At 40.0% G+C, this 20,184-nt stretch overlaps 1 protein-coding gene across 1 annotated transcript in view; it reads left to right on the forward strand.

Annotated features, from left to right (window-relative positions):
* Nucleotides 1–20,184, forward strand: part of LOC124601302 (probable Rho GTPase-activating protein CG5521) — a 253,206-nt gene that overhangs the window by 156,087 nt on the left and 76,935 nt on the right. Inside the window, exons 26-28 of the mRNA XM_047136237.1 lie at nt 3,586–3,696; nt 7,119–7,298; nt 14,485–14,676. Of these exons, the coding sequence (XP_046992193.1) occupies nt 3,586–3,696; nt 7,119–7,298; nt 14,485–14,676 (483 nt within the window). The remainder of the gene's footprint in view (nt 1–3,585; nt 3,697–7,118; nt 7,299–14,484; nt 14,677–20,184) is intronic.

A 20,184-nucleotide genomic window follows, 5' to 3' on the forward strand; every position in this document is an offset into this window, starting at 1 on the left:
CATCATAATAAAATAAGGAAAATCAGAGCTCACACAGAAAAATATAGGTGTTAGTTTTTTCCATACACTGTTGTTGATTGGTATAAGAGAGAATAATTGTGACGTGGTTGGATGAATCCTCTGCCAGACACTTAAGTGTGATTTGCAGAGTATCCATGTAGATGTATGTTTGGGTACCTGTGTGGTTGTGTGTGAATGTGTGTACTTCTGCTAGAGAAAGAGCAAGAGCTCAAAAGCTAGTATATATAATTTTCTGTTGTGTGTTTCTATGCGCCACTCATCAGTCAGCTGCAGGTGAGTTGATGCCTTCCTTTATTTTACATATTACTCTGTCTAAGAATTTCCATTGTTATTTTTCGTTAGGGCAAGAATGAATAAATCAGATGATCAAGCAAATGTGTAATTAACACTTTACAGTTCCTTTCCAGCCACAAAATCTGTATCTACCGTATACTATTTCACATATCATTTTCCACACAGATTTCAACCACAGTTTTAAAAAAACTCCATTCCTTCATAATCTTTGTGTCCAGCTAACCTCTCTCTCATGTGCCGGATATAATTCTTCCCCTCCCTCCCCACCTTCCTCCTTTGTAGGTCCAAAATTAAAGTAAAATCAAGCCCGCTCACAGGCAGGGATGGGGGAAAACATGTTGTGTGATGACTAATGAATTAAGTAACTAACTGAACACTGTGCACATAACAAAACAGGGCCATGAGGAGATCATTGCAGCAAAAATGCATTGTGACAGGATATACTTAACAGAAAAATTCAATCCAAGCGAAATTTTCTAATATTTCATAACATTTGTGAAACAAGATATTTCTTTTTGATTACAAGAGACAAAATATTTGGAGTGAGATCCCTGCTGCTGCAAGATGGAGAATGCTCTTTAGTGTTGGGTCTTGGAGCTGGAATCTTTCTACAGCTTTTATCCTCTTCATTATGTAAAACAGTTTTTAACACCAATACGCTGAGCCAAACCTAAATATAATGTGAGCTGCATTCTTGTGTAGCTTCGGAAAGTCTTCTGCATGAACATCACAATATACTATCTTAATAAATTGATTGTACTTCTGAAGGTACAGTATCTGGTGCAACATAAAATGGTGTGCTAAATAATTTGAATTTGTTTTGTAGGTTGCACAGGTCATTAAACCTTTTCTCAAAACAAACAGAATTGCACAGTAATTTGTTGCCACAAAACATGAATAATGTGAAGGTAATTGTAGTGATGAAAGGTTTTTGAAAGTGTTAGGTTTCCTGTAGCAATCATGTAGATGGGGTATGTCCATGAATGCATTGATTTTGTTATTCATGATAGGAATAAGCAGATCCTTTTCTTGACAAGACAAATTTAAGTGATTTAAGTGTTCCGTAATATCAGTGAGAAAGCGAAGTTCGTAACTTATTTGTTCCCACTGAGTGCATATTGCTTCGTTCCTTTCATTTCCATAAATAGGTGATTTCCTTCTGAATTGGTAAGAATATATTTTGAATTTTCTCTCTAATAAGCCATCGTATTGCAACATGTTATGGTACATCATCATGTACTGCTTGCAGGTGGTGATTTGACACCATGATGCCTTACAAAATTCACACATTGTACCATAACATTCATGACATTGCAGTATTGCACACTTCCTGTGCAAAGGGCCTCGTAGTGGATGAAACTGTGTATACTTTGTGTTTTCCAAGTTTGTTCTTGATCTTTTTTCTTTTATATGATACACAGAACCACATTGACTCCAACCATTTATGGTGCTCCATCTATCACCATAGAACAGAGCCTGTCTCATGGCAAACACACCACCTCAAAAATATTGCTGTGTGTGGTTCTGTAAAACACTGGTATAACATCTAACAGGTCCTCAATAACCTGTAGTTCTGACTTAACACCCCACACACACATACTGCAAGCTGCACATAGTTTGTTACATCAGTGGTTTCATCAAGTGCTAATGAATAACCAATAAAAGTTCGACCTTTCTCCTTCTGTTCAGTTTTCAGATCTGCTCCATATCTCAGATCCAAAGAGAAACTGTTGGCTTGGAGAGACAGACTCCTTCCAGTTCCTCTACTTCTCCTGGCACTAAACACCCTATGACAGCCAACAAACATGATTTGAACAGGGGCCCTATCGAAATTGGCTCCACTAGTTGCAATACTGCGTGCAGCTTCATAGCTTACTCTTGATGCCACTCAAGGTGCCATCCAGCTCATAAAAGTGTGTGTCATGAAGGGACTCATAGCAATGCTAAATATTGTACTTTTTCATTGTATTGAGCATATTGTGCAACATTATAGTCACTGAGGCAACCCATTATTTCCAACTAATAAGAATATTGTTCTTTCCAACAAAGGGAAAATGGGAACTGGATATTTTGAGAAGTTATAGCTATGTTCACTATGAAGTGTGAAGCATTAATAAATCATATGATGCCAAGTGTCAAGTGTGCACACAACAGAGCAGTGAATGAACACATTGCAATATGACAGCCTGGTGGGTTGCCTACCAAACCTGCACCTGCCTACGGGTGAACTGAGGAGCATCTGCAGGCGCCCTCACTTGATGGAGCAATATTGTTACAATGCAATATAGAGATTAAGGACAGTGGTAGGGGACACGAAAAAATGTGGGCCATTACTGGAAAAGACCTTGAAGATTACCCCACTGACAGATTAATGATATCTGGAAAAAGAATATTCCATGCTTCCAATAGGTACATACTTCAAAGAGAACGGGAAGAAAAATTGTGTTACATCTATAATATGTGTACTGTTTGCATATTATCTGTAAACAAAATGTAGTCTCTCAGTGAAATTAATAGTATAATGCCACAAAGCCGCCATTTTGCAGGATAAGGTTCCTGTTATACCTCGAGAGACCAGAAACGGACCACAGTCATAGCAGCATCATATGTGTTATAAAGTGTCGTTTCAAAGAGTTGATCACAATTTTGAGACATGTGAAGTGTTATTTGTAAGTTACTACAATGTTAACCATGTATAACCAATCTAAAGCTTGGCTATGTGATTAAAATTAATAACCATTTGAACATGATCATTTTCTGCTTTGATTATTCATCTACCCATTGTTGAAACATTATTTGCATCATCAAGTGGGAGCTTTGCTTGTAAAGATACTTGTTCTGTAGCTGCCTCATAAAGTAGTGCAAAGGGCTGGTACCAGGAAGTAAATTGTTAATCAGGTGCTTTATTTACAAGAGCTAGGAATAATTTCTTGAATTTCAAGTTATTTCTAATTTTTGTATTAAGTGTGCATCAGGCATTTAGTGACTTTAGTAGAGGACAGTGGCCTCTTATTGAAATAGTACCATCACCAAGTGACATCCCTGAATTTGCTTTGTTTTGAATCTTGTCACCCAAACAACAGGACAAATCCTGCATTTAGAAAATGCCAGTTTGAATCTCATTAAAAAAAATTGTGCATTAAGAAAATCATACATGTGACACTTTTCACAAATAATGTTAACACTGAACTGAGTACGAGCGAGTTTTAAAAAAAATACATATTCACCAAACATTTGTTGCTATTTACCTGTTTTTTCTTTTGTATACAGTTCAATAACAAGACCGTGGCACTGGTTGCCTCTGATGTTCTTGTGGCATTGTCTGATCATGCAGCTCACTTACTTGAAGTCTTTCCAGAGATACCTTTACGAATTATTGAGGTAAGATTGAAATTACCACCCAGTCTCAAGCATCTCAGTGGTGTTTTTTCCTTTATTGTGTTAAACTACATTTGCCATCTTTTCTTTATGTACTTTATTTGGTTGTAGTGAGATATGTTATCTCAGGGCTGGCCTTGTTTTCTAGTGAAAGTTACAGCAGAAATTCGTTTTTTGCCTATTTTAGAAAAAATAAATTTTTCTGCATGCTGAATATTTGAAGTAAGAATTCTGTGGGGCTAAAGTTTATGAAGAGCCATATACACACACACATCCTTATGCACCTTACGGAGCATATATTGGTAGTGGGTTGTTATGTCAGGAGGGAGCAACATAAAGGATGAGAGTAAAGGGTAGTGAATGACAAACCTTCAACAAAAGGACATATTTATATTCTGGAAAATGTAAATTTCTCACATTGTGTGCTTCACTTTCTGCATTGTGGCAAGCACTTAACAGTGTGAAGTGTGTGCTGAAAAATATATACTGCTCTGATTTTGAAAGGAGTCCTTTTATGTTCTATATTTCCATCATACTAGTGTTCTATTTTATTAGTCTTTTTTTGCACTAACTAGTTAGTGGAAATAGTTGTTAATGATTTAGTCTGAGATACATGATCTTAGTTTTAGTTATGGTGTGATGTGTTGTGTTGCTCAAAGTATGTATTAGGTTCAATACCTTCATTTGTCACGAGAGAAATTATGAACGAAATTATGAACAAACTGAAAAAATGAATTACTAGACTTGTTACTACTAAAAGTTACTATGACTGCTCACACTAACTGATTTCCTATCATTTCTGTTTACCCCTAAAAACTGCATTCTTGTCAACAATACAGTAAGCTTGCACACTGGCAACTAGAATTTTGAGATTATCACACTAGAGAGTAGGAACTACTTTCCCCATGGTCAAAAGAAAATTACTTTGTTGATCTCATTGGCTTCTTTTCTGCCATCTTAATTCCCATGATTGCTCTCAATGACAAGGTGCTATCCAAAATTTTCGGGACTGGTGCTGCCATCTATTGAAAACCTTACCTTTGGACTGATGGTCACCATCACTCTCAAAGTAATTCCCATCCGCACATACACACCAGTCCCAGCTCTTCTGCCACTGGTCAAACATTTTCGAGAACTCCTGTTCTTTGAGGGTGTTCCTCACTGCCAGTGATACTTCTTGAATCCCCTCTAGAGTGGTGAACCAACAGCCTTCCAACTTGAGTTTCAGTTTTGGGAATAACGCAAAGTCGCAAGGTGCCTAATCTGGCAAGTACGGTGGGTGGGGTATAGCCGCCATGTTGTTTTTTGCCAAAAGGTCCTGGTAAGCAAGGACGTGTGACAGGGCACATTGTCATGGTTCAGCAGCCAGTTCCCTTGACACCAAAGTTCGATCCTCCGTTGCCACACATTTTCACAGAGCTGTCGCAAAACGTCGCAGTAGTACGCGAAATTCACTGTTTGGTTGGGTGGGACAAATTCTCTGTGCGCAATTCCCTTGATATCAAACAAAACGATGATCATGCTCTTCACCTGTCTCATGGTTTGGGTCTTGGAGAGCCCAGGCTCTTCCACTGGGATGATTGTTGCTTTGTCTCTGGGTCATAACCATAAATCCAACTCTTGTTGCCTGTGATAACCTGTGACAAGAAGGTTGGATCATCAGATACGGTCTGACAAAGGTCCATGCACACTTCAACATGCTGTGCCTACCGATTGGCAGTCAAGATACTAGGCACAAATTTTGCAGCGACATGATGCATGCCCAATTCATTAGTCAACATTCGTTGACGTGTCCCATAACCAATACCCACTTCATCTGCGAGGTCTTGAATGGTTCGACGTCGATTCGCTCGAACGAAATGTTGAAGTTCGGCAACAGGCTTTCCAGATGCTTCTTCTTTGACATCTGTACGGCCAGCCCTGAACCGAGCATGCCACTCAAACACACGTGTACGGCTCATGCTCTGGCCCCCAAACACTTGTTGAATCATTGCAAGGGTTTCCATAGCAGTTTTCCTGAGATTCGCACAGAATGTGATACACACACACTGTTCTGTTTGTGAATCCATTGTAAAAGTGCCACACACCAGACACAGAGCATTACAGAAATCACTGTCACACGCAACATATCCTCCCAGCTGAATGCCACTCCGCACACTGACTCATCAGATATGCAGCTGTTGCCACCTAGTGGTGCAAAGGTTTACTGCTCCTTTCCAGATGGGAGCACCAGTCCTGAAAATTTTGGATTCCACCTTGTATGCTTATAGGTAGGTGTGTGGGAACCCCACATCAACTTTCAACCATTGTGGAGTTCATGTTTGTATTAAGATTCGATTTATTGCTTTAAAATGATAGAAAAACAAAGTTTCAGTAGCATATCTTACAGTCTGTGCCTAATCACTGTCGTTGCGGACATGAGTTGGGGCCTTTCTATGTATATTATGTTTTTTGTGCATGGCATATAATTTCATCCTGGCCAGGTCAATACTGTTACTGGATAGTATCCACATCTGTAACATAACTGTGGGCAAGCCTTCTATTCGGTCTTCATGTAATGTTTGATTGTGAAGAGTATACCAAAGTTCATTTCAGATAATTTTGCTTCACTAGTGTCACTTCTTCCACCATTAATAAACAAACAGCATTTTCAGTATTAAGTAAGTTATTTTCACTTCAACAAGTGAATGTCTGCAGTACAAAAATCACAGTTGAAGTGTGTGTGTGTGTGTGTGTGTGTGTGTGTATTTTATTACACGTGTCCATCCCCGGTAGCTGAATGGTCAATGTGACAGATTGTCAGCCCTCTGGGCCTGGGTTCGATTCCCGACTGGGTCGGGGAATTTCTCCGCCCAGGGACTGGGTGTTGTGCTGTTCACATCATCATCCTATCATTCTCATCGACTGCAGGTTGCCGAAGTGGTGTCAGAGTGAAAAACCGGCACCTGGCGAAAGGCCTGCCCGATGGGGGACCCTAGCCATATGATTAAATAAATAAGTTACACATGCCAGTGCGAATTTCTTAGCTACGCTGCCAGAAGTTGCAAGCAAGGATAAACAAACTACAATAGCGCTCTTATTTGCATTTTATAGTATTAAACTAATGAAATGTATACCTTCAGAAGATTGTAAGTGAAAATTTCCAAAAGCAATGAAGGGTAATAAATTGAATTCTGAAACCTAAGTAGTGGCTGACGTGTCATAAATCCTTCATTAATAATATATGACAGAATATTACACATTCCATTATGGAGGAGATCATCTGGATTAATGTTGTAATAAGCAAGCTACGTTTCAATGAAGAAAGGAAATGAAACAGTAGATAACTAAGTACAGTTTCATTTGTCTTAACGCAGTGTAAAAATATTATTATGTTATGCATTCTCTCTCAAGAAGTAGAAAGTGTAATGATCATGATTTTTCAGGTGTTAGCTCTTACATTGTCGCAGCTGGCTCCACGTCAACAAAATAAGGAGAGTTTATCTGGTTCCAGTTGTGTTTTACTTACATCACTTATGTTTTGCCTTGGTGAGTGGTGCATGTGTGTACCAATTCCACAATTAGTGGCTCATGGTCGAAACTGTTTGCTGCTTACAGTTTTCAAGGTAAGAAAAGATAATTTTCAAATGTGAGTACAGTTTCTATTACTATGGCTTCTTCTTTCTGTTTGTTCTCTGATTAACTGGTACCTTATTACGGACAACCAAAAAATGTTGTGTTAGAGGCATTATATTGAGAATACAAGATTACACTGAGTCCTAGTGAATGGCTATTTAGTGAAACATGTGGGAAAGCTAAATGTCACATAGTTTGAGTCCATTTTAAAGACTCCAGAACACTGTTTAGACATAATTTCACCATTTGTAGCAGATTTAAATAAATATTCAATGCCTTAATGACACTTGAAACAGAAGAGGACTGCCTACTCGCCAGTTTCTAAGTCAGATGACGGGGTAGGAGAAGTTACTCAGAAATTAGCTCCAAGGAAGATCCAAAATTTGGGAAGGAATAGAAATGGCATTAGATCAATCTCCACAATTAGTACATTCTTCCTCTTTTCTTTTCCTACACATAGTCTATGGTATGAGTTTTCCAGCACTTGTAGATATTTAACATTGTTCCTCAGATTTCTTGTAGTTTAGTGTCTCCCAATGAAGTAAGTTTTTAATTTTCCAAAGTGTAAGTATTATATTACTTACAGTAATAGGGAAAGACTAGATTGTTACTCAGCACTTAGAACATTGAAAAAAGACTGCTAGATATAATCAGACTAAGTCCTTCACCACACATAGACAAAACACCCCCCCGTTCAAACATGCATAACTCACATACACATGGCCATTGTCATCTCCAAGTGCTAAGGCCCTACTGCATCTGATTCTGAGGTGAGCAGCGATGTTGGCTAGGGAAGGATAATGAAATTACAGAAGAGCTGTTGGATGTGTAGGGGAGAGAGAGCAGAGTATTGGCCTAGGGAGATGCTAGTGCTACTTGGCGAATTGTGCAGGGATGTGACAAGGAGTAGATAGTAAGTTGCAAGGGGCAGCAATGGTAGGCTGCAATTTGGGGGGGGGGGGGGGCAAGGGAAGAAGAGAGAAGGGGGAAGGACTACACAGGTACACTGGCAGGATAGAAGGCATGTGTAGGCCTTGCAGTGGGAGTAAGGAAGGGGATAGGCAGATAGTGGACGGGGGCTAGGAGGTTGAGGCCAGGGGGTTAATGGAATGGAGAAGTTCAGGTAGACTTCCCACCTGTGTAATTCAGAAAAGCTGGTGTTGATAGGAAGAATCCAAATGTCTCCGGCTGTGAAGCAGACATTGAAGTGAAGCACATTGTGTTGTGCAGCATGTTCAGCTGTCTAGTGCCCACAGTTTGGCTGTGGCCATTCATGTGGACAGACAGGTTGTTAGTTGTCATGCCCACGTAGAGAGCTGCACAGTGATTGCAGATTATTTTGTAGATCATGTTGCTGCTTTCCTTTTGATGGGGTAAGAAATGTCTGTGTCAGGGGTGGAGTAGGTGGTAGTGGTATGACAAATGCTGCAGGTTTTGCTTCTGTGTCTGTTGCAGGGATAAGAGACATGGTGTCTCAATGGTCTAGGGACAGTGTCTTCGATAAATAATCTAAACATCCTGGTTCAAACCCAGCCACTGCTTAAATTTTGAATAAAAATCATCAGCAATGATGGCATCCTGCAGGGTGGGGGTGGGGGTGGTGGTGGTGGTGATGGTTGTGGTGGTGGTGGTGGTGGTGGTGGTGGTGGCGGGGGGGGGGGGGGGGAGATTTAGATCGGGGGGGGGGGGGGAGATTTAGATCTCTGCCAAAGGGGAATTAACCATGAGAAAATGACTGAACAATCAACAAATGTATAACATTTTAAGAGTCCGTGATAGGGAAGCTAGAAAATCTGAAAAGGGGAAATGCAAAGGCTCAATCCAGATGTAGCAGGGATCGGTGAAGTGAAATGGAAAAAAAGACAAGGATTTTTGGTCAGATGAGTATTGGGTAATATCAACAGCAGCAGAAAATGGAATAAGAGTAGGATTCATTATGAATAGGGAGGTAGGGCAGAAACTGTGTTACTCTGACAGGCAAACCCATGTAAACAGCAATAGTTCAGGAATACATACCGGTGTCACAACCAAAAGATTAGAGAGAAGTAATATGAGGATACTGAACAGGTAACTCATTATGTAAAGGGAGAGGGTAATCTAATAATCGTGGGGGACTGGAACATGGTAGTAGGGGAGGGAAAATAGTTAAACTGGAGAATATGAGTGTGCCGGCAGGAATGAGGGCTGGAAAAAATTGAGAAGTGCAGTAAATTTTACCTAGTAATAGTGAATACACTGTTCAAAAATCAAAAGAAGAGGAGATTCACCTTGGAAAGGCCTTGAAACACAGGAAAATTCCAAATGGATTACATCGTGGTCAGACAGAGTTTCCAAAATCATCTATTGGATTGTATGGATTACCAAGGAACAGATACAGACTTCAATCATAATTTAGTAGTGATGGACAGTAGACTGGAATTAAACAGAATTGTCCGAAAAACCTGTGTAGAAAGAAGTGGGACGCTGAAGTACTGGGGAATGAGGAGATGCATTTGAAGTTCTCTGAGGTAGTACATACTGCGATAATGAACACCACAGTAGGCAGTTCAGATGAAGAGGACTGGCTATCTCTGGAATTGGAAATCACAGATTTTCAACAGATGATGATAGATGCAAAGAAGGTGGCTGCAAAGAAACCTTGGATAACAGAAGATAAGAGCTGCTGGGAACCAAAGTAGTCCAAGTAAAAAAAAAAAGGTAGTTTTTGAGCTATACCATTCAGTTTACTCGCATTGCACAGAAATTTGTTGTTGAGAAGTGGTATAACAATAACTCCCACCATAACCACTTGAAAGCTCCAAATGCATTCTTCCTCTCATGTCCGAGTGAAGAGCGTTCATGGGAATAGTGGGTAAGTCAAGTGGCAACACCGTGTGGTCTTGTTGTTCTGTGTTGTTTTGTGTGTGTATTTATGCTCTAAAATCAAAAAGGCATTGTAATAATGCTAGTAAACATTAGCATTGTTTTCTGTCTTTAGATTTATAATATCAAGATGATATTAAAGCAGAAATTGTGTTTATAAGGGAAGTTTGCACTCTGTGTTGAAGTCTATGTTAAAGCCTGCACGAATCAAGCAGTGATAACTCACATTAAATACGTGAACCATAAAACTCTTTTCTCTCAACAATGCTGAGAGACCTGTCATGAGGCAAAAAGGAATGACATGATGACACTTCTCACGTACATCCGTCCGGTGCACCAAGCTTTTTTCAATGAACTGACAACTGCAAGTTTGGCAGAGGAATCTGGACCTGTACATGTTGACTCTGTGGCAGAGGAAGATGATAAGATGATGTGGATGGAGAAATAGAGTAAACAGACATTCTCCATTATAAAGCCTCTTGAAATGAATGACATTTTAAGGAATTTTGACATTTAGAAACAACAATGTATTTATAATCCGTAGATGAACACACTGCTGTACTCTCAGATAGACTCAGTAGGGAGCATTATAGTAATTAACAATAATGCAATTATTTTAACTCAATTTGTGTGAGAAAAGTGCATAATCAGAGCAGTAAGCACAGACTCACATTTATTGTATCATGTTAAAATAGTTATGTTTTATAAATAAATTCTAATTACAGAAATTAAAAGACAGCAAATTTCTTCTCAGGTATTTAACTTAGCCAAAATGTTTATAAGTAGAGTGGCACAACTCTTGGTTTATATCACTTTGCCTTTCACAATGAGTAAATTTTTGAGAGGAAAAGTGGTAATCCAACTTCTAGAGACTATAGAAAGGGATTTATGATAAAAATACCTAAAATGTCTGTAGTAAATGCAATTAAAATATTTCATAATTATATCACCTCATTTTCATCAAAAGAATCATGAATTATTGTAAAGCATGAATTTACATTACATGAAATGCAAAACCTTTCATTCCTTAGAAGTGGAAAACATTGAGTTATACCACTTTGGCTCTCAGCGGCTCATATATTTCATTTGATCAGTAAGACGGAAATACAGCAAAATAAGTCAATTAGGATCGAAATAAATAGGAAGTGTGAGGAAGTCAGGGCAAAATATCTGGAGCAAAAAGTGAAAAGATCGAAAAAGGTGTGTTTTTTTGGGAGAACTGATGCAGTATATGAAAGAGTCGAAACAATCTTGGGTGAAATTAAAAGCAAGACCATAAACATTAAGTGTGCAGTGGGAATTTCACTGTTAGGCATAGAGTAGAGAGGGAACAGAGGAAAGAGTACATTGAAGGTCTCTATGAGGGGGAGGAACTATCTGACAATGTTGCAGAAGAAGAAAGGGTAGATGATACAGAAAACGGAGAGGTTCCGGCATTAGTCAGAGTTCAATAGAGGTTTGCTAGACTTGCCATCAAATGAGACAGGAGGGATGGATAACATTCCTTCAGAATTTCTAAAATTGCTATTGCTTATTTTTAAATAATTATCATAGTTTTAAAATTATATCAATATTTAAATGAACAATTATATTTAGAGAAAACTGTGGCAAATATCCAGAAAAATTAATAAAAATTCACAAATATAGATTACAGTATTTACGTATGAAAATCAGTTTATATGTGCCTTGAATTTAGATGTTATCGTGAAGTTTGTACTAGAATAGAAGCTCTGACACAGGACTGGATTCATTATGATTTCCAGCTGCTGCAATAAAACTTTCAGTGTAACAGTTGGGAGCAGTGGAAGAACAGACCACACCACCATTCAGGAGACATAGCCTGGTTTACTGATGGCCTGAAAACAAATGAAGACACTGGGGCCGGAGTATATGAGAAGCAGTCTAGAGAGAGCAGTCTCTCTAGTGAAGATGGCCACAGTATTCCAGGCTGAAATATTTGCTACCAGTGTGTATGCAGAGGAGAATTTGCCTAGGTGTTACAAGAATCATAGCATCTACATTTATTCAGACAGCCAAGCGTCACTGAAATCTCTGCCAGCCCCTGCAACGAGATCAAAGATGGTTGCAGAATGCCATGAAGTCCTTGGGAGACTAGGGCAGAAGAACAGGGTAAACCTGCTGTAGGTCTCTGGTCATTCTACTCCAAGATGAAAAGGTTGGCGGAAGGGAGAAATTTGTGGCAGGCTGCAGTCAGTAGACTGATGACGAAAGAGCCATGAGGTAAGGGGTTGGGAGTATGGATGATATGGGGATGGGCAAGGGTACTGCATATGACCACTGTAGGAGTCTAGGCTGCATGGAAGGGATTTCTGGGTGTGGAATGGCTGGCAGCAGTTGAAGTGGAGGTATTACTGGTGCTGATGTGGATAAATGTCCTAATGTAGCCATCCTTGAGGTGGAGGTTGACATAAAGATAAGTGATTTGTTGGGCTGAGGTGGACCAGGTGAAGGTGAAGTTGGAGCAATATGTATAAGGTGCTAGATTCTCCATAGTTACTGTTTCTTTACTACCCACCTCCCTGATCATAATTATTGATGCCATCTCTCTCTATACTAACATCAGCTATTGAACACTACCTTTCCAAGTGCCTGACAGACTCCATCCCTGCAACCTCCTTCCTATTCACCATAACCAACCGACAAGGATCGTAGCATCTACATTTGTCACCCACAATTACTGCTTATTTGAAGCCATCCGTGGTACAACAAAGCCCGCCTGTTTGGCAGCTCTCATGTCAACCTGTTCGTGGCCTGTCTAGGGGAATCCTTCCTAACCATCCAGAACACCACACCTCAACCTGATTCAGATCCATTGATGATACTCCATAATCGCGACCAAGGGTGAGGACACACTATCCACATTCCTGTAGAACTCCAGCACCCTCTCCCCCATTCACTTCACGTGGACCTTCAGAGCCTATGAAACCACCTTTCTTGATGTCTGTCTCTGCATCAGTACATCTGTCCACATCAGACCTACCAACCACCAACAGATTCCTTCACTTTAACAGTTGCCATCCATACCACCCCACCGAGGGAGGTTGCACAAGGATTAGTACACTGGACTCACATTTGAGAAGAGAACATTTCAAACCTGCATCCCGCCATCCTGATTTAGATTTCTGTGATTTCACTATATCGCTTCAGGCAAGTGCCGGGATGGTTCCTTTGATAGGGCACTGCCAACTTCCTTCCCCATCCTTCCCTAATCCGGTGGGATCAATGACCTCACTGTTTGGTCCCCTTCCTCAAATCAACAAACCAATCTATTCCGCATCAAGAGGTCCCTTCCGTACAATATAGCTACCGATGAGTGTCACATCTGTAGTGATGAGCAGTCAGTCCCTTTCTAAATGTGCCAGGGGTTTCATTGAAGCTTCGTAGACTGAAATTACCCTTCCAACCTTATTCAAAAACAAATCTCTTGCAACTTGTATCCCCCATTACCTACCGTCCTCCCACACATCCACTGACTAGGCACAAAGCCTCCCTCGCAACTCAGTACCACCTAGGAATGAAGCAATTGAATCATATTCTCTGCCATGATTTAGATTACCTCTTGCTGTACCCTTAAATGAGAAATATCCTCACCACTATGCTTCAAACCCCTCCCACAGTAATATTCTGCTGCCTACTCAACGTACTCCGCACCCTTTTGTGCTCCTGTTTCATCTCCACTCCCAACCTGTTGCCCTATATATATCACTTCCCTGCAGCAGACCTGGACATGCAACCTGTCCCCTACATCGTCCCACGACTCTCTCCCCCACACCCTCTCACAGGTGTCTTCTGTCTCATCAGAGGCAGAGTCATCTGTGAAACAGGTACTGGTTGTGTGACCTACCAACTTAGCTGCAACAACTGTGCAGCATTCTCCTTGAGTGTGACCGCTAAGAAGCTGTCTGTCCACTTGAATAGCCACCAACAAACTGTGATCAAGACAAAGCAAGACCGTCCAGTTGCTGAGCATAGCACCTTGCACAACGTGCTCCACTCTTCTCTAACTGAACTACCCACTCCACTCTAGCTGAAATCGCTGTTCACCTCAGATGCAGTTGCAAGTTGATCTTAATGCCCGAAATTGACAGTTGGGCATGCACGTGCTTTTTGTGTGTATATCTGAGAGTGAGAGAGAGAGTTGAAGGACTTAGCCGAATAGCTAATTATATCTACCACTATGTGTTTTTTTTTCTGTATGCTTCTCAATGCCTCCTCTATGTAATGAATAGCAATCTTCACTTTTCACATGGTTGTTATAACTTTAAGTAAAATTTTCAACACTTTTGTACACAGGTTTTAAGTCAGTTGCAGAGTGGAAAGGCACATGCAACAGAAAGTGAGACGCCACCTATACCAGAGTCCGCAGACTACGATTTGGATATAAAATTAGATAATCTCCGTGAAGAATCTGCACCACCTCAAATACCACAAGAGTCACCACCTCCTGGATCAGCAGAGCAACCCATTCAACTTGCTGCAAAAATGGTATGTGATGGGAAAATCAACAAGGTGAAATGCTGTGTGAATGTGTGTGCTGATAAAAGTGATACAATGAAGAATAAGGTTAATAATTGGGGTAAGGTTGGGAGAGGGAGGAGGGAAAGCTGTTACCTTGGGTGCAAAACTATTTTACAACTGTGCAATATTCTGACTGTAAAAATGGCAACAGAACAGTTCACAACAAAAGTAAAAATATGCTATAAATTCAGGATTTACTGATCAGACATTTTCAAAATATAGTGTGATAAGTTCTCTACATCGAGACCCACGTAATGATGTTGAAAGATGCTGTTGAGAACATGGACCTGTTTACTGAAGTTATCGGAACACCATCAACAAATTAATATGTTTCATTAATGAGAGTAATCGTTGTATGTTAACAGTATTGTAAGTGTTGAACCCCATTGTGGAAGGTTCACACTACAGTGAATAGCTGAGCCCAGGCAGCTGAAAGAACAATAGAACTTCTTTACACAGTACCTTAAGAAAGTGGGAAAGATGACAGCTACTGAAGTAACTTCATTAAATATTGTGAAAAGGAAAGTTGCCACTCACCATGTAGCAGAGATGCTGACTCGCAGATAGGCACAACAAAAAGACTGTTCTCAAATAAAGCTTTTGGCCTATAATGCCTTCATCAAAAATAGAAGACACACACACACACACACACACACACACACACACACACACACACACACACACCAAGTGTACGTGAGTTGTGTTTGCGCAGGCACCCATTGCGCGCGCGCGTGCGCGTGCATGCACGTGGGTGCACATGCGTGTTGTCAATTTTTGCCAAAAGCTTTATTTGTGACAGTCTTTTTGTTGTGCCCAACTGTGACTCAGCATCTCCACTACATGGTGAGTGGCAACTTTCCTTTCCATAATATTGTTACATTCAATCCTAGATTTTCAATTGTTTGATCATTAAATATTGCTTTGACGTGATAAGGATTAACACCAAACACAAAGACAGGTTCTTGAATGTACGAGCCACTCCGTTATACCAGTGTAGCCATTGAGTTAAGTGCACTGCTCGTCCTAAATCGTGTAGCACTGGCATAGCCTGGAAACACCTGTAGATGTGCATAGTTTGTGGTTGAAAGCATGCGTGAGGACTCAGTTTGGACATGATGCTGTAGGTTCTGACAGGTGTGTCAATTGACTAGCAAGTGGCTGGTCAGTGACCTGTAAATTCCTCTTGTGGAAGATACCAGTAAATCGTGTTAATAGCACATTTCTTGCAGAGGCAAGCTAGCACTGGCAGTAAGAGTGCTGTATCCGAGGATGTGGTTCCACCAAATATTGTAATGGCTGCTGTGCTGCAGATGAGTTGCAAGTATTTAGGCAGTGTGGCAACTAGCAGCACTCTACTGTGTGGTTGGTGGCTGGATCAAAAGGCATCAGCCACAGTTACTAAAGTAGTCGTGCATATAAGGTTCCTAATGAAATGTGGGGTTGTCAGTATTCTTAATGTATCTCGGGATGATGTTCATTTATTTATCTCATTAGACCTTATTGAGCCAGTATATAAATGTTCTTGCTTTTCTAATTTGACATTTTGGTGAATTCTCACTGTTCCAGAATTACAAAATTTTTGTAAAAGAATCATCAGTCTCAAATTGGAAGCACTGATATTGCTTGCATAAGTTAAAAGCATTATCTAAAGTGATGTGAAGGATCCCATTACGCTTAACTTTCTGCTTGAGCATGTGTGAGTAAAATGCAAAACAAGTGCTTTGAAGGGAGTATGTAATTAAATGACATATAGACTGAATAAATTTTGAGTAAATTTTGTGGAAAGTTTTTTGATGAATGTGTAAAAATGAGTTCAAGAAAGAATAGAAGTTGACATTGCAGGAATGAATAAAATAGCTGTGTACAGGGTGTTAACTGAAGACATTGAAATATCTCGAAAACTACACATCGGATCAAAACAAGTTATAATTCCAATTTGTTTATTTAAAAGGAGGACATGCAGTGATACCACATTCTACCCTCCACCCCACCCTGTGCATGGCTGGCAAGGGGCAACTATGAAATCTTCTATCAGAATCCCCGCTTTTTTTATTGCACATTACAATTCTGTGGCAAAATCTGCATTCATTTTGTCTGAAGCATTTTCTTCATTTATCGACAGATGATGCTGTAACCAGAGGAATAGAAATGGGTACGCAATCATAATTTAAGACAAGCTACTCGATGGCTGTTGAATATGCAATGGCACTTGGGACACCACTTCCATGCTGTGAGCATAGGACAGGCCAGTATTTTATAACATACAGCAATGTATCATAGCAGGCAGTACATTGCGACTGGAGCTCATGTATTGTGCAGGTGTAGAACAGATATCAGCTCTAAACATCACAATACCTGTGCAGTGTTTATTGCCTGCACCCCTAACTATCTTTTGGAGAGCAGACATGCAAGGGGACAATGAATGTTGCAACCACAGAAGAAAACTTCGAGATGATTCAAGTTTATGGAGAATGTAGGAGAAATGTTGAGGCTGCTGTTGCCTGGTATGCTGAGTGTTACCCAGAGAAGTTAGCTCTTGTTTGTTCTTTTACAAGGTTGTGAATGCCTGATGGCAGCTTACAGACCAGGAAAAGGAAACAAAGCAAACATATTACAGGAGAAGCTAATGAAATAGCAGTACTAGTGGCAGTGTACCACGACCCATGGATAAGTACACAGCAATTACTGTGCGATTTTGGTATGTCCATAGGTAGTATTGTTATAGTACTGCTTCGTTATACGTAACATCCATACCACATGCCACTGCATCAAGAACTCCATGGCGCCGATTTCCATAACCAGGTAGTGTTTTGTGAGTGGGCACTTCAACTAATTCAAATGACCCCCATGTTCTTTTCCAAGGTACTGTTTTCCGATGAGTCTACATCCACAAACCACAGTGTAAACCAGCATAACATGAATTACTGGAACATAGACAATCCCCACTGGTTACGGCAAGATGGCCATCAATGTCCTTGGTCGGTTAACGTATTGTGTCGCATCATGGGGAACAAATTCACTGGCCTGTATTTTATCAATGGCATGTTGAATGGACACAAATAGCAAACGTTTTTGGAACAGGAACTATTGGTACTACTACAGGATGTTGCTATGGACATTTGACAATATACGTGGTTGTAGCATGACATTTGCCCAATGCATTACACAATTGAAACATTGCAGGTACTAGACCATGTTTACAGTGGTCAGTGGATCAGCAGGGAAGACCTATTAATTGGCCCAGTAGCTCGCCGGATATGATATTGCCGGATTTCTTTCCATGGGAATATTTAAAAGGTAAGATGTACTAGCAAGTGCCAATAGGCCATAAACATATGGTCAGCTCTATCAGAAATGCCTGTGCTGACATTCCTGCAGATATGGCTCTTTCCTGTGTACAGTCATTTTAACAGTGGATCACTAAGTGTATTGAAGTTGGCAATACTAAGTTTGAACATGTTTTCTTGTTGGAAAAGTTGAGTAGCATTCGCATCAACCCACAGCCACAGTGGCATGTTGAGTAGTTTGATGTGTCGGAGGAATACGACATTGTGAATAGAGTTTCCAATTAGGAGTTATGAAATACTGGCCTGTCCACCCTCTCCGTCTGTGGCGAAATGAAGAAAATGCTTCAGACAAAACATATGTAGATTTTGCCATAGAGTCATAATCTGAAACAAGAAGCCAGTGTCCCCATTGAAGATTTCAAAGTTGCACCTCGCCACCCATGCACGAGGTGGGAGGCTTAAGTATGGAATCATGGGATGTCCCCCTTCAAGACAGACAAATTGGAACTATAACTTTTTTAAATCCAATCTGTACTTTTCGAGATATTTCAATTTTTTCAGTTAACAAACTTTTTCATCTACAGTTGATGTAGTGTCTATTATAAGCTCACTAGTGAGTATTATTTTATATTAGGATGCTTCTAATGTTGTGTTTGGAACATGATGCAGAAGAAAATTCTGTTGCTCTTAACGTTCTTAATTTATCAGCTCAGTTTGATCTATTCTTAAATCAGATTGGATTGAACAGGCTCCATTTCACTGCTCTGCACCATATTTGTCACATAACCATTTAAATTTTTCTATGGTTAGTTAAAGCGGGGGGGGGGGGGGAGGTGAGAGATGGAGGGGGAAAGGGGGGGGGGGGAGAGAGAGAGAGAGAGAGAGAGAGAGAGAGAGAGAGAGAGAGAGAGAGAGAGTGTTTTGTTAATACAACTCAATAAAAAATATGCATTTGTGAGAGTTTATGCAACAGAAAGCTTTCCCCATCCACCCTATATACAGGGTAGTTATTTCATCATGGGAGTAATTAATATGCATAATTGAAACAAATTATTGTGTGTCTTAAGTTGCAGGTGTATATGGGGAAATTTAACCCCAAATAAAAAAAAAGGTAAGGCATAGAGACATGTTTTCTTAAGGAGAAACATTGCCCAGAATAGTGCACGTTTTTCATAGTTTAATCAGTGGGTTGAGTTTATGCAACTGTAGCTCTATTTATAAGTTACCACACTAAATAATGTCACAGGTAGAAACGGCAGCTGTGACAGAAAATTTGTCCATATCTTTTTGTCTTTGTTGTGTGCAAATTTTTTTTAGTCTAGTCATCATGTGAACATGACTGTAATGCTGATTATCTTGAGCTATCATTCTTGTGCACAGTGTACACAACAAATTTACTGTCAGACCAGTTTTAAAACTGCAAAGCAGAACACTATCAAAACCCTTATGGTAGTGCATGATGTTTTGTATGCCCTTTTGTGTAACCAGATTCGTGCGACCACACCCAGACAAGGTCCTGGAATTTTTTAATGAAAAAATGCTTGACATACTGATATTTGGCATACAAAGACACTGTGGCATTGCAAAAGTACAGGCTGCAGAAAAAGTAACTCCATGGTTTGCTACTAGCTCTTATCCGAAGCTATTGTTGTGAAGTGAGTTGGGGTTCTGCCTCTTAAGTAGTCAGCACAGTATCATTTTAGTTGAATGTGGACTAACAAGAAACCATACATTTTTGTGCAGGTAATTTAAGAACAAGAAATTTTGGCACAGCAGTGTATGTTTTTCCCACGCATTAGATTTGATCAAAATTTGTGCAAAAAAATAAATAAATAAATAAATAAAATAAAATAAAATGCAGGGACTCTACATTAAAAACCAAGCATCATGAGAGACATTGCTGTGTTTCTGGACACCACAGAATGCTGAAACAGGGAAATGAGCCATTATATGATTTCCACAATGTAGGGATATTTTCACACTTACTTTATGATTCTATCCTTACAAACTGGTCGTTGTGGAAGAAGGTGATGATAAGGTTTCTTGCTGGCTAATCAATAGGCACATACTCTGATGTCCTGCAAAATCTCCCAGAAACTTTATTGAACTTAATGTTTGATGAAGCAGAACTCTTCCTGTTGTACAATAAACAGCCTGTGATAAATCAATGATATCTTCGTGGCAAGTG

The sequence above is a fragment of the Schistocerca americana genome, chromosome 1 (assembly GCF_021461395.2).
Source record: "Schistocerca americana isolate TAMUIC-IGC-003095 chromosome 1, iqSchAmer2.1, whole genome shotgun sequence".
NCBI lineage: Eukaryota > Metazoa > Arthropoda > Insecta > Orthoptera > Acrididae > Schistocerca > Schistocerca americana.